The sequence below is a fragment of the Pteronotus mesoamericanus genome, unplaced genomic scaffold, assembly GCF_021234165.1.
Source record: "Pteronotus mesoamericanus isolate MK-2021 breed Mesoamerican mustached bat unplaced genomic scaffold, CSHL_Meso_final contig_50, whole genome shotgun sequence".
NCBI classification, from domain to species: Eukaryota; Metazoa; Chordata; class Mammalia; order Chiroptera; family Mormoopidae; genus Pteronotus; species Pteronotus mesoamericanus.
Genome location: NW_026555186.1, coordinates 31,557,769 through 31,572,095, shown reverse-complemented (window position 1 = coordinate 31,572,095; position 14,327 = coordinate 31,557,769). Strand labels below are relative to the sequence as shown.

General features: G+C 43.1%; 1 protein-coding gene across 1 annotated transcript in view; it reads left to right on the top strand.

Annotated features, from left to right (window-relative positions):
• SERINC5 (serine incorporator 5) overlaps window positions 1–13,869 on the top strand; it is an 88,022-nt gene extending 74,153 nt beyond the window's left edge. The window contains exons 9-12 of the mRNA XM_054578540.1: window positions 3,739–3,805; window positions 6,401–6,440; window positions 7,102–7,246; window positions 9,413–13,869. Coding sequence (XP_054434515.1) covers window positions 3,739–3,805; window positions 6,401–6,440; window positions 7,102–7,246; window positions 9,413–9,560 — 400 coding nt within the window. The 3' untranslated portion in view covers window positions 9,561–13,869. The remainder of the gene's footprint in view (window positions 1–3,738; window positions 3,806–6,400; window positions 6,441–7,101; window positions 7,247–9,412) is intronic.
• Window positions 13,870–14,327: the final 458 nt, after the last annotated feature.

Below are 14,327 nucleotides of genomic sequence, written 5' to 3'. Positions count from 1 at the left end.
TTTGGTCTCAACTTGGAAGGAGGGCTCAGCCAAAACTCATTCTGACTGAGTGTTTTTGACTGAGCTTTTTGACTGAGGCTGCTCTTTCTCCAGAACCCTCTTCTGCTGCACCCCAACAGTATTGTGGTGAAGAAGTGTCACAACTTGGACCCCATGCAGGAGCCCCCAGTGGCTCATTCTGTAGGTCGGTCCCCCACACCTTCCTAGGCCTGGATCTTGCTCTGACAGGCCCTGGCTTCTCCCAACTATTAATTCCCTCCTTGGTCTCTGGATTTTGAAATTATTGTTCTGTGTGTTTCAAGGTCAAGCTGTCAGACTGGGCAAGGTCCTGGAGTCAGTCAAGCTCAATCCCCTCATTGTACATAAAAGGAGACTGAGCTTATTCCTGTAGCTCTCCACCGCCAGTTTTGGGACACCTTTCCTTGAGTCTCTTGCTGGGGTATTGAAGAGACAGGTCAATTTTTTCCCCTGCGTTGGCTTGGAATAATAGGTCTGTTCATTGAGGTAGGAAGGCAAGCTAGATGACTAGCGTAATTATATTATCATGAGGCACTTGTGCTATGGAACATACCCTGGCTACTTCAAGTTCCTAGACAGCTTACATAAAAATTAATTATATTTTCCCTTAAGCATAAGTAAAACTGGATATAAAATTATAAAAGTTAAGAATCTTATAAAATATCAAACTTGCTAATTCAAAATGGCACATTCACAGCACTGTGGTATACTATGTGAAAATAGGTACATACAAGGTTGGTAGGTTGACATTAGAGAAAGGTTGGTTTAAAAAGAAAAAAGTTGGTAAATCAAGGAGGGGTATCTATTCTGGTGGTGTGTTCTAGACCTGATACTCTAAGTTAAGGGAAAAAGTGGTGGGCGCGGGGGGCGGGGGGGTGTGGTTATTGTACCTTTATTTGGGGAATCCTGGCACTTTCTAACCTACAAGCTAGAAATTTTCATGTCGTGCATCAGGGGCATGTTGAAGCCTGCCCCCAGTTTCCATAGGACTCTGGTCTCCTTTGCGAGCTCTGAGTCACCAGTTATACGGTACAGCAGGAACGTAATTCAACTTCACACAAAGGCTGGGAAATAGCATGGGATCTCTCAAAGGCCTGCCCTGTAAGTTCGTTAGGGAAGCAGAATCTATGGTCTTCAATAGGAAAGTCTGGACATAGTTTTTAGAGATTATCTGTAATCTGGGGGTGTTCGACCAGTTCCAGAAGCAACTGAAGTAGGCGCAGAAGGCACCTGTGTTTGGAACCCCTCTGCCAATATGCAAGAGACAGTGGTTCCTGGGCAGGAGTACAGGAGGTGTCTTATCTTTTTGGTTGTCACACTGATTGTAAGCCACTGCTGGCTTTTTGTGTCCGGGGACTGGATATAGCAACATTGCTACAATGTATTGGACATTCTCTGTATGGTCAAGCATGGTGCCAGCAAATGTTGTTAGTCTCTTTCAAGCCCCACGGGAAGTCCTGATTAACATCTTACATACCTTAGGTCTCGGAGACAAAGAGGTTATGGATAGTCCAGGAATTACTGTACAACAACTTGTCTTGTGCTGGTGGTCAGTTATAGTCAGAATGCAGACAGTAAGAATTTACTGTGCTTTCTAGGAGCTTGTAAAAAACAATATTTTCTTGATAATTCCAAGAAGAGTGTTTTGCGGGGAAAGGCCATGACCGAAAGACCTTATTTAACAGTAACATCTGCTCATAGAGGTCACGTGTCACTAATGGACTGAACATAGGACCTTTTAGAAGTAAGGGTAAAAGTTTCCCTGTTTAGTACTCTCTGATGTTGGCAGTGAAGCTGTACAAGTGCCAGAATCGAAAGCTTTGTTTTTCTGAAAATATTTATTACGAGGAATTCATGAAATGAATTTTTATCCTACCCCCTGTAAAGCATGGATATCATCTTTTAGATGAAAATTTCAGATAATGATCTCTTTCTAAAATTGAAAGTTTTATTTTCCCCCCATGGAAAATCTATAGTGTATTACATCATAATTCATACGCACAAAATATAGCACACTCTTACAAGTATATACAGGTTGGGTTTCTCCTTTTCTTTTCTCTTTTCTTTTCATTTTTCTTTTGAGAGAGAGAGGGAGGCAGGGAGGGAGAAAGGGGGAGAAACATCAGTTGCCCCTCGCACACACCCCTACTGAGCACTGGACCTGTAACCCAGGCATGTACCCTGACGTGGAATCGAACTAGTGACCTTTTGCTTTGCAAGACAACACCCAACTAACTGAGCCACATCAGTCAGGGCAAAATATAGCACACTCTTAGATGCAGGAACAAGATGTATGTATTTTGTGGTTGTACAGCCATTGAAATGTTTCTTTCATTTCTCTGACCAAGCTCAGAGTCAGGAAGTGGGCATGGAGTGGGATTCGATTAGCATCCATCTGTTCAAAGCAGAAATTAAAGTGATGCTATTGGCCCTGGCTGGTGTGGCTCAGTGGATTGAGCGCCAGCCTATGATTCGAAAGGTCACTGGTTCATTTGCGAGTCAGGGCACATGCCTGGCTTGTGGGCCAGGTCTCTAGTTAGGAGCCTATGAGAGGCAACTGAACGATGTGTCTCTCTTATGTTTCTCCTTCTGTCTTCCTCATTTTCTTCCCCTCTCTCTAAAAGCAAACAAATAAAATCTTTAAAAAGAAAGCAAAACAAAAAATGATGCTACTGGACTTGAGTGGACCACAAAAGAAGCAATGTCCTTGGATCCCAGAGGACCTCTTTATGTCTAAGGCTTTTTATTGTTAATTTACATCTCATTGATCTCTCCTTGGGAGTTTGAGAATGAAAAGAGAAGGCAGTGTTGCCTCATATGGTTTATTTGGTTGAAAAGAGACTGTTAATTCCTGCATCCTGTGTCTCCACTAGCCAACGCCCCCCCCCCCCCCCCCCCCCCCCGCAACACACACACACCAGCCCCCATGCTAGCACAGAAGCTGTGTGAGGGCCAGGATGCCTTTTTCACTGAGTCCTCAGTGCTTAGAACAGGGCCTGACACCTGGCAGGCCTTCCATAAATATTAGCTAAACCAATTTATACAGTTAAATGGCACCCTTAAGTATTGCATATATTTCTATTTGCTTAAAATGTTCCCTCCTTTTTCCCAGGAAAAATAAATACCCTTTTTACCCCTGAAGATCAAATTTTGTAACATTTTACCTCTCAGTGAGAAAAGTGGCTGGAGGAATTTTTTTTTAAATCACACTGACAACTACCCTATATTAAATTTCTAAACAGAAAACTTTGTTCTGCTGTAGTCAGATTATAACAGTAACTGTGACCTATGCTTTTCATGGCCTTGCTTTTTATTGTCATCTCAGCATTCTTTCATTACTTTTGATCTCTTCTAAGTGAGACTAGTTAAAGGGAAGGGAACGATAAAAGTGAAATCAGAAAATTGTTTGGCATTTAAGGGAGGAGAGGCAAAAACCAAGAGGGAAAACCAAGATCGTGGGGCCAAAAGACATCTTATTTCTTTACAAGTTTCGCTTTGCACAAAGTGGTCTAATGCAATTCGTGTGGAATGACATCAGCCATAGAATCAGTCAGCCAGTTTGGAACTAAAGTGGTTATTAAAGTAGACTATGCTTTATCTAAGCAGCAGGAACTGGGGGTTTCCTAAGCCTCACCGGAGCACTGGCCAGGCGGCCCTGTCCTTCCTTTGATGTGATATAGCGCATTAATGTGCTCTGCTGACCTTTTGTTTGTTTCCTAGTTTGACTTCGACAACGAGATCAAGTTCTGATGCTCTGCAGGGGCGATATGCAGCCCCTGAACTGGAAGTAAGTTCATTTCCTTTTCTTGTCCTACTTTATCTCAGAAGACCTATTTTTCTAGGAAGGCTTTTTATGTTTATTTGCATCTTTATTGCTCTGCATTCCATGATCCCAAGAATACAGATTTTGTACCAAAAGAGAAATGTCCTATATAGGCTATTGAATTCAAATCATTGATTTTCCTCCAACAAAATGGGCCTCTGTGTGGCTTCCTGCTGCTCACCTCCCACCAGAGGCCTGGGGGACTTTGTTCTTTTCTTCTGCCATCAATGGAATATGTGTGTGTATGTGTGTAACTTCTAGTCCATTCCTCTGTTTTATACCTGTCTGTGCCCTCCATATGTAGCTCAATGGAGAGGTAATGTAATAGGACTTCTGAGGGAGGAGAGGACGCTGGAGGAGGGAAGGGACCAGCATCTGCTGTGTGCCTCACGGCAGAGTGCTGTCTGTACATTAGCTTATTTAAGTGCATCAGTTCCATCGGGTGGGCATTTTATCGGGTAAAGAATTGTGAACAGGTGTCCAAAGAATCATGGTGGTTGGCAGGTGCCAGTCACTCAGAGAGTGTCTTATTTTATTATTTGTGCAAAAGTCTTTCTGGGGCCCACAATTGGAATGTCCATCAAAGTCTAAAAAGGTCTAACCAGATGGAGGCAGCCAGGAGAAGGCTCCGCCCTGACCCCAACAACGGAAAGAATGGGAAGTTCCAGTGATGGCTAAGACCTGTGGCACTTGCGATGTTCCAGGCACTGCTCCAGGCACTACATACATCATTTCATGTAATCCTCATAAAAACCCAATGAGGGTTTTATCTCCATTTTGCAAAGTCGTTTAAACGGCTGACTTGCCCGCATGTAAACCATGCACTCTGCTCCGGAGCCTGTGTTCCTCACCTCTGCTACCCAGGAGCTTGGCCGCTGTCTCCTGGCCCGGCCGGGCTGGTGACCCTAGAGGCCTGGCGTCCTGCGCTGGCTCCGTCCTAATGGCTTTTCCTGGGTTTAAGAGCCCTGGTATATCTGATGGGCACTTTCTTCTGCAGCCGTGTCTCTGGGGATGGTCTTTCCCGCATCTAACCTGGAGAGAGTGAACCGTCGTGAAGGGTTGTCAGTCTGCCAGCATCATTCACCAGCTCTTTCTGTCACTTAAAAAAAAAAAAGAAAGAAAGAAAGAAAGAAAACTGTGCTGAGTCTGAATAAGTTACTGACTATTATACAGAAGAAAATGGCCTTTAGAAGGCAGGCGTTTGTTCTCACCGCTGACTGGGTGACCACCTGCTGGGGTGGTACCTTATGGTTTCAATATCCCTATTGTGCACAGAGTTAAATAGAGTGCAAAGAACAGCAAGTCTCTAAGTAAGATTTAAGAGAGGATGTTTTTCTTATCCCGAGGAAAAAGCTCCAGTGTTTCCTTCGGAAATGGAGAGCGTGCAGGATGGAAGTTAGTTTGCTCTTTTTGCATCACGTTTCACAGGATATGGCTTTGAAAGAGAGTTACCGGTAGTTTCCTGTGGTAACTTAAGCTTCAAAAGAACTAGGACCCCTGCACATCATGTCTTGGGTCCCCTGAAGAATTAGTGAGTCTTTCTGTCACTTCATCCAAGATTCTGTAAAGACCAATCCCTCTATCACAAGTTCCTTTTATGTGGAAAGGAAACAAGGATGTGGCCTTGGGGTGTATAAATAGGACAAAGGCTCAAATTCCCAAGTCCTTGTCCCTGGCTCACTGTTTTTTGTAGTAAAAATATTATCAGCCAGAAAATGCCAAGGACCCAGCCCTTTCCAGACTGTCTTCGTACATGTAATGTTTCTTATCCGTTTACTAGAGTCCTTCTGGAATCATGTAGTTATTTTTTATAACCTGATATTTGTTAAGTTATGTGTATTATTTTGAGCAGGTTAGATACATGGTACAAAACTTGAAAGATAGAAAAGACTCTTCAGGGGAAAGCATTCTACACATTCCTGTCCCCTGCACCCCTGTGCAGAGAGGCAGCCAGTGGAGCAGCCTGATTGTTACAGGAACTGTGGGGGGGGGGGGGGGGCCTCCTGCTCCACATACCTTAGCTTTATCCTTTCTGATGCTGTCGGCCCCACCATCTCCTGGATAACACCTGCTTCCTGCTGCCTCTTGTGAATCATGGACCTTAGCGTTCCCACCTTGCATTCCTGTCTGGGCTCCCTCATTAAGCCAGGAGCAGGACTTCAGGCCAATTATTGACCCTGCCTGACCTCCACTGTAAAGAGGACGATCAGGGGTCAGTGGCTGCTCCCTGGCAGGGTGACTCTGCCACTGGGCGAGGCCCATGAGCTGCCGCCTAGAGACTGCCGGCTCACAGCCGTCGTCGGACCTGCGTGCGCACCTCTGATGGGGGGCTGGTGGCTCACCTCCATGTCCATTGTATTTCCTGTGGCCAGCACCCAGAGCATCGGGGAAGAACAGATGCTTGGGTACAAGCTTCTGAAGGGGTTAAGTGTGCATTTCAGGGCTGGGGATACAATTCAGACAAGGAAGGCATGGCATGCAGTGGCCTTTAGTGCTTTACTGATGTGGAGCGAGAAAAGCAGAAAGCAAGCCATCTGACTATTGGTTTTGCTCTCCCAGGTAGCTCGGTGTTGCTTTTGCTTCAGTCCCTATGGAGAAGGTAAGTAGAGAACTTCCCCTGTGTATATGTGTGGTCCTCCACACCTGTAGCTCTAGTCTGTTGGCATTTTGGATTCAGGTACAAATAACTGAATGGTAAGGGGAAATTTTTATTTCAAAGCCAGTTTACTGTGTGTATACTTTTCACATTCTTCTCTAAGGGTTGCTGGGTTCCGCGTGTTTGTGTTGATATTCTGGCAGGCGAGAAATCAGTCTAATATTCTGGCTCGTGTTTAAGTGGTACAGTGAGATTTAGAGAAGCAGAAAATATATTTTTTAAAGGAATGAAAATTTGGAAAATACTGAGAGGTCCTGACACCTTGTTTGGACCATTTCTTTCCCTCAACTTTTCTTCTTGGATTGAAGGATCCCAGGAGCTTGAGAATTCCTGATGTGCTCTCTCTTACTTTCTTCTGCGCTTATAATGAGTTTTGTGTTTTTAAGGGCTCTCTTCTGCTTTATTAAAAAAAAGTGTGATGTTAGGTAACTAATTCTGTTCAGGAAGGTTCTTGAATGGGCAGGGGATTTCTGCTTAGGGCAGAGAGGAAAATTGTCTGAGGAGTACACGTGGCTTCTGACATCTTTTCTACTGAGCAGCCCATAAAATGAAATGAGTGTGTGGTTGCTAATCATTGAGCTTGTGCTGGCTTTATGGTTCACAGACACTGAAGAGCAGCGGAACATGAAAGAGGGACCAGGTGTCATTTATGATGAAAAGAAAAGCACCGTCTACAGCTATTCCTATTTCCACTGTGTGTTCTTTTTGGCTTCCCTCTATGTGATGATGACCGTCACCAACTGGTTCAAGTGAGTGTTCCATTTTCTTAGATGTTTCAGAAGGAACAGTCTCTAAAAAAAACAATATAAGACCTATTCCTTTTTTTTTTAAGATTTAATTTTATTTTTTTAGAGAGAGGAGAAGGGAGGGAAAAAGAGAAGAGAAACATTAATGTGTGGTTGCCTCTCACACGCCCCCTACTGGGGACCTAGCCTGCAACCCGGGCATGTACCCTGTCTGGGAATCAAACCAGTGACCCTTTGGTTCGCAGGGCAATGCTTAATCCACTGAGCCACACGGCCAGGACTAAATCCTATTCTTCAATGTGATGAGACACAGATCAGATCTGGCGTCAGCTAAACTGTTTTCCAAGTCAAGCTGTACTCACCTTTACAGAAATAGGTCAAGTTCCTAACAGACTAGCAGCACGCCTTACCTCTGGAGCTTGCCACAGTTTACTGCAAGTGTTAAAAAAAAGAAGGTTAACTCCCTATGAGCAGTCTTAAAGAACATAGTATTAATAATAGTAATGGAGGAAGACTTGGAATTCTTAGTAATCATCTGCTTTTTAAAAATTTTATTAAATTTATCGAGGTGACATTGGTTAATAAGATTATATAGGTTTCAAGTGTACAATTCTATAATATATCATGTATATTAGATTGTGTGTTCACCACCCCATCTGCTTTTAAGAAAGAGAAAATATCCCTTTTCTACTTTATATCTTGTCTTTTTTTTCTGTACACTTTCATTACAAAAGTTTAAAGTACTTTAAAAAAAAGCTAATATGCAGGTATAAAAAGTAACAGTGACTTTCTGCATAACCACTGCTGACAATATGGTGCATATCCTTTTATTTTCTATGCATTTACAAGCCTATGTGATTTTTTTTAATATAAATATGGTTACACATATTCCTACACCACCTTGAGTTTTTTTATTTTTTGTTTTAACTTGGCAGTATATGATACATCTGACTTTCCCTGTCACAGCATAGAGATTCTTTTTGAAACGTGCAGATTCTATTTGGATTATTCTTTGAGTGATCCAAAGTTTCTGTTGGGTCATAGTTTATCATAAATTAGGATATACGTAGGGTAGACATTTAGGCTCATTGTGCCTTTATTCATTCATTCAACGAATATTTGGGTGGCTTCTACCTGCCACACTGTTCTAGGTGGCAGGCTTCCATTCTATTAGGACAGACCTGATCCCAATGAGATACAGTGTGTCAGATAGTGGTGCGTATTGGGGGGGGAAATGAAATGAGGAAGAGGAATGAGGAATACCCCGTGGGGCTGCGGATGGTGGGCGTGGCAGTTTCAAATAGAGGGACGGGGAGTTCTTCCCAACCGTTCTTTTGAGGGAGAAAATAAGGGAGGGAACTTCTGATGCTTCCCAGTGATACCTTGAGAATTCCTGGAAATTTTTGGCTTGAGAAGCTTGAGAAAAAAATGGAGGGAGCCATGCTTAATCAGGCAGACGTAAAATGGTGCAGCTGCTTTGGAAAACAGTTTGACAGTTCCTGAAAATGTTAAACACAGAGTTATGGTATGATCTGGCAATTCTACTCCTAAGTGTATACCCAAGTGAAGAAAGAGCACATTTGTGCTAACATGAAAACTTGTACACAACGTGCACAGCAGCATCGTTGACAATAGCCAAGCAGTGGAAACAACACAAACTGATGATGGATGAACAAATTGTGCTGTATCCAGACAACAGAATATTACTCAGCAATAAAAAGGAATAAAGTATTGACAAGTGCTACAGCATGGATAAACATTGAAAAAATTATGCTGAGTGAAAAGAGCCAGTCCCAAGAAGCCCCATGATTCCCTACAAAAATGAAAATGTCCCCAGTAGGCAACTCCATAAGGACCAAAAGTAGCTGAGTGAATGCTGGGGCCTGGGGAGAGGGGAGGAAATGGGAGGGAGGCAAAAGGGTGCAGGGTTTCTTTTGGGGGCAATGAGAATGTTCTAAAATGGATTGTGATGGTGGTTACACAAGTCTATGCACATAATAAAAACCATCAAATTGTACACTTTAAATGGGTGTGAATTATATATGAATTCAGTAGTTGGGCGAAAAAGGAAAGTCTGGAGGGAGCAGAAGCAGGGATACACTTGGTAGAAAGACCTTCTCCCCACCTGTATTCTAGCTCTGACCATGGGTGGCTCTCCTATTTCCACAGCTATGAAAGCGCCAACATTGAAACCTTCTTCAGCGGAAACTGGTCCATCTTCTGGGTCAAGATGGCCTCCTGCTGGATGTGTGTGCTCTTGTACCTGTGGACGCTGGTTGCACCCCTCTGCTGTCCTTCTCGTCAGTTCTACGTGTGAGGATCTGAGCAGCGCCCGTGGGTCGGCAGGCCTGTAGGCTGACAGTGGCATCCTTTGAACGAGTGTCCTAGGGGTCTGAGCAGTGGCTGGCGCTTTTCCAAAAGCTGGCCTCCCCTGGCTGGAGTGTGCTTGAAGAGGCTTTCCAAACAAAACAAAATCACCTGATTAGCTTTTTAATTCTAAAATTCAAAAAGAAACTACTGGATTACCCCCAGAAGAATGGACATTTTCAACTAGGCTGATCCTGAGTGGTAATATATTTTTGTATGTGTCTTGACCCTAAAAACTGGGATAGTAGTTAGGCTAGTATTTTTCTTCTGCATGTTTTTACCAAAACGGAGTTTGGAGTATGGCATTTTCTCACAGAGATAGACATTGACCTTGTGTGGCCTATCATTCTTATCCTTGGAATGGGAAACATACCCAAATCTTGAGCCCGCAGGCCCTCCCCACACTTCGGCCTGCATGGGCCTGCTCACAGCCCCCTGGCCAGTAGAGGGCACAAGAGGAAGCACCTGCTTTTAACGCCCTGTGTGCTGCTTCCTCCTGGCCCCCTTTGAATCTGTGATGCTGGGAATCACATCTGCCATTTTCCTTCTCTACCCCTTCCCATCCTTTCTGGGCTCAGCTTCTTCATTCTAATGTGAAAAAGCACAATTCACTACCACCACCTGTGTGATCTCCCACCGTCTTATCTACACCTGATCCAAGTTACTGCAATAATTATGCCCCGTATGTGTGGAGTTATTCATGTGATTATAGAACAATATTCATGTTGTTTTCTTTGTCTAAATGACGGAGAGCTGTAGTTCTTACTTGTTTGTATTCACAGTAATAATACTCCAGGAACTTACCTGGAAAGTTGCTTCCTGGCTGAAGCCCACTGCACCCTCTTTCCGTTGTCACGGTCTGCCTCCCAGTTGCTCTTCCACCTCGAGGCCTTCGGACTGGCAAAGGCGGAGAGCTTTTGATATCCAGATCTGTAATGGGACTGCACTGTTAATGCCCATTATGGTTTTTTGGAGTAGATTTGCTGAGGTGAGGAGGACAGGATCACAGGCAGCACCTCAAACAGGGCTGACAAGATAAGACCTTGTTATACAAGTTGTAAAAGTGACCAGATATACTTAGAAGGAAAGGTGGGTCGGGGGGGGGGGTATTTAATTAACTCATAAATAACATCCACATACTTATAAAGTAATGCTCATGAGGTGTTGGACTTTGGGCAGCTGCCTGAGAAGAGGTCCATTTTCAATGCTGATGTTCTCAGCCAGGAAAGCGTTGACTCAGTGGAAAGTCCAGTGGAGACACCGTGGGGACGCCCCTGTGAGTGTTTCATGTGGGATGGAAAGACTCCTCAGCCTCCCTGGCAGAGAGGGCCTGCGGCTGAGACTGCCCTGTGCCCTGCTGTACGTACCAGTTGGGCAGAATTGGGTTCCCCATAAGCTGGGCTCCCGTGTGCCAAAATGCTGGCTTTCGAAATTAGTCACATTCTTTGTTTCTACTTTTTTTGCCCTCTTCCTAAGAAAACAAGGAAGGAAAACAATGCAATTGCTGAATCCTCTAGGCACTTGCCTTAATGACAGTGTCTTGAGATTCAGTTTTTCAAAGCACTTGTGAAAAAAGAGTGGTTTTTTTTTTAGGCCAGGAGTTCTTTGTGCTGAGCAGTTGAAGGATGATCTGGAGTCGCACAATGAATGGCTGCAGCGGCCACGCAGCAAGCCAGTGGGAGTGAGCTTTGTGGATGGAGACAGGCTAAGGGAGCAGGGCTGTCTGTGTAGCAGCAGCTCCCTGGCAGAGGGCCCTGCAGTGGCCACTAGGTGCAGGGACAAAGGGCTCTGAGGAAGTGAGATTGGCTTTAGGAATGACTACAAGGAGAGGCGGATCAAGAGCTGGTGTTGTATCAGCAACTACTTTTGTTATGTTTTCTTCCTGTTAGAGGGGTCTGGTAGCCAGCTGTGTGACTTTAGAACTGGTCCTTACAGCAGGTCAAGGTCAAGCTGACAAGACCATGTGTTCTTTGGCTGGTCTTTGCTGACCCCCTTTCCCTGCAGAAAGAAGCTCAGGGAAACGTAAAAGAAAGGACGTTGCTGCGGCACGGCCCTGGGAGCTTCCTTCCTTAGCCTGCCCAGCCAACCCACCGTTTCCAGATGCTTAAGACGTGGTTGTGGCCTGAAGTTCCTGTCTAAAATTTGGTCTAACACAGGAAGACTAGTTATAGTCACCTGGTTTTTATTCTCATGCAAGTTTATCTGAATGATCAAAAGAGATATTCTGAGAACTGGGCATATAAATAAGTTGACATATTCTGAGAACTGGGCATATAAATAAGTTGACTGTAGTGATTATCAATTGTAATAAACAATACTCAGGTGATGAGTCAACATTCAAATGTAGATTTAAAGAACCTACATTTTTGTGCTATTGTGATTTAAGAAACTGGAAAAATTGTGCCAATTGCTTTGAGTTGCTATAATGATGCTGTTCATTCGGTAAATGCTTTTTTTTTTAAATAATGGACTTCAGCATACTACAACATTTTGTACATGATTTTTAAAAAAAAAATGCATTCCTAGAGGCTGCTGGTCAGATTCCTTTAGTGATGAAAGCTGAAAAAATTTTTAAAACTCTGTGTGTATGTTTCCTCTGCTGTTTGTCTGATGTGGGGAAAACAAATTCCCCTTTCATTTCCATAAGTAAAAAGACTAAGTGGGGGAAGGGGTGTGTTTTGGGAGTGTTGCTGTACACCTAGAGGCGTCACCTGACCGGAGACCAGAGACTTCGCTATCAAAGCCTCTGACACTGTACTTTGTCCTTATTGGATCTTGCTTTGTTGGTTTTGCTTTTGTCCTCAGTTTCTTGGGAAATAGCTTGAAAGCACTGGTCGCCAGAAGTATTTGGAGCTCTTCTGCAGTGTAATGAACTGCGTTCCTGTGGGCGGTGAGAGGGTAGCGTCCCTGGGACTTGGGGTCTGGTGCTCGTCAGGAATGGCCAGCCGGGGTCTCCCACACCGAATTGTTTATTTCTGGCTCTTCAGAGGTCCCTTCATTATGGAAAACCTCTGTGTCATGCTCATTCCACCCACCCCAGCTGTCACCCTCTGCCTCTTAAAATTATGTGCTTAATCTTGGCCAGAAGTTTACTACCATTTGGTGCTTCATTTATCTGCAAAAAAGGGAATTGCAGAGCCTGTATTTAAGATGCCTGGGTTTTTTCCTCCGTTGACTGCCTTTCTAAATAGCCTCTCATTTTGGTGTGCATTTGTGTTCTACCCTCCTTTGAAAGGAAAGGGGTTATCTGACAACTAAGAGGGGTGCGACCCTGGGCCGAGACCCTGTGTGCCCAGAGAGAACACTGGGCCTTCTTTAACCAGGGAAAGTACAGTAGCTACTTGGTTCACGGAATTCTCCGTAGGACACTCTTCTTACTTTGCAGGTAGCACTTAACTCCCTCAGGCTTTGTTCTTAAGGCCACAGTGTTCCCTGCCATCTTTAATATAATTGTAAAGACTCAAACATTTTAATATAGTGTTGCATTTCAGGCAGAGATGGACTCAATAATGTTAGACCTACTTCACAGGGCTAGAAAGCTATTTATTACACAGATCTTCCAAACTAAGGCTAAACATTCTCAAGATCTTTCTCACTTTCTTAGGAAATCATTTGCAGAGGTATTCATTGGAGATATGTGATTTTTACCAAAGGGGTTTTTTTTTTGTTTGTTTTTTTAAAAATAAAATCCTTTCAGCAAAAACTTAATTGGGGAAGGGTAAATTAAGAATGCATATGTCTAAATTCACTTCTGTAGGAGTTTAATCATATTTATGTGAGTAAAATGATGAAAGAATTCTTAAAGGTAATCCGTTGGCATGAAGGATCCTGGAAAATTCTCTCAGATAAAGAAAGCTGGTAGCAGATGTGTAATATATGTCTTGAGAGCTATTTATAAGAAATTTAAGAGGATTGTTTTGTTTTCCTTAATTAAAGATTTAAGGGTTTTTTTACTTTACAAAAAAGTCTACAAAAATTTTATAGCCATAACTTTGTTAATTTTTTAAACTTTCCTGAAACAACTGTAGCCAAATTTTGTGGTTATGTTTTGCAATATTAGAATTTTGAAAATGTAATATGTGTGGTAAAAATCTACTGTTTGAAGTTTTTAATAGTCTCAGATATGGTTAGAGTTTTGGTAACTTTTTAAGTAGCTTTTTTCCCCCCTGTAGTCACAGAAGCAACTGTGGATTTATATTTGTTTTTTGAATGCTAATTAATCTATGAAGTGTCCGAGTTGACCAGTCTTTTCCTATGTAGAACGCTAAAAACTTGTTAACTCTGTACTGTAATAAAATTTTAAAATGAAAACCGCGTTGTTTTTCTTCTTCTTTCTGTCGGATGCATTTGTAATTAAAGTCCTCCAGGTAGTGTTTTCCAACATGTTGCCTTCAAATGTTAATCCACTCTCTCTTAAGCTTCTTAGAGTTTTCTTGTGATTCCCGAGAACAAAAATACAAACATGAAAACCCAAGCTTCTCTCTGGCTGAAAGTCCCTGTGTCCTCCTTCCTTTTTAATATTCTTATGCTAATGACAAGCTGTCTTAAATATGAGAATTAGAGTAAGTCCTTTTTTATATTTAAAGAGTTTTTTGAAGATTTTTATTTATTTATAGAGAGGAGGGAAGGGAGGAAGAAAGGGAGAAAAACATCGATGTGGGAGAGACTCGTGTACCTGTTGCTCTCAACGCCACTAGTTGGGGACCTGACCCGCAAC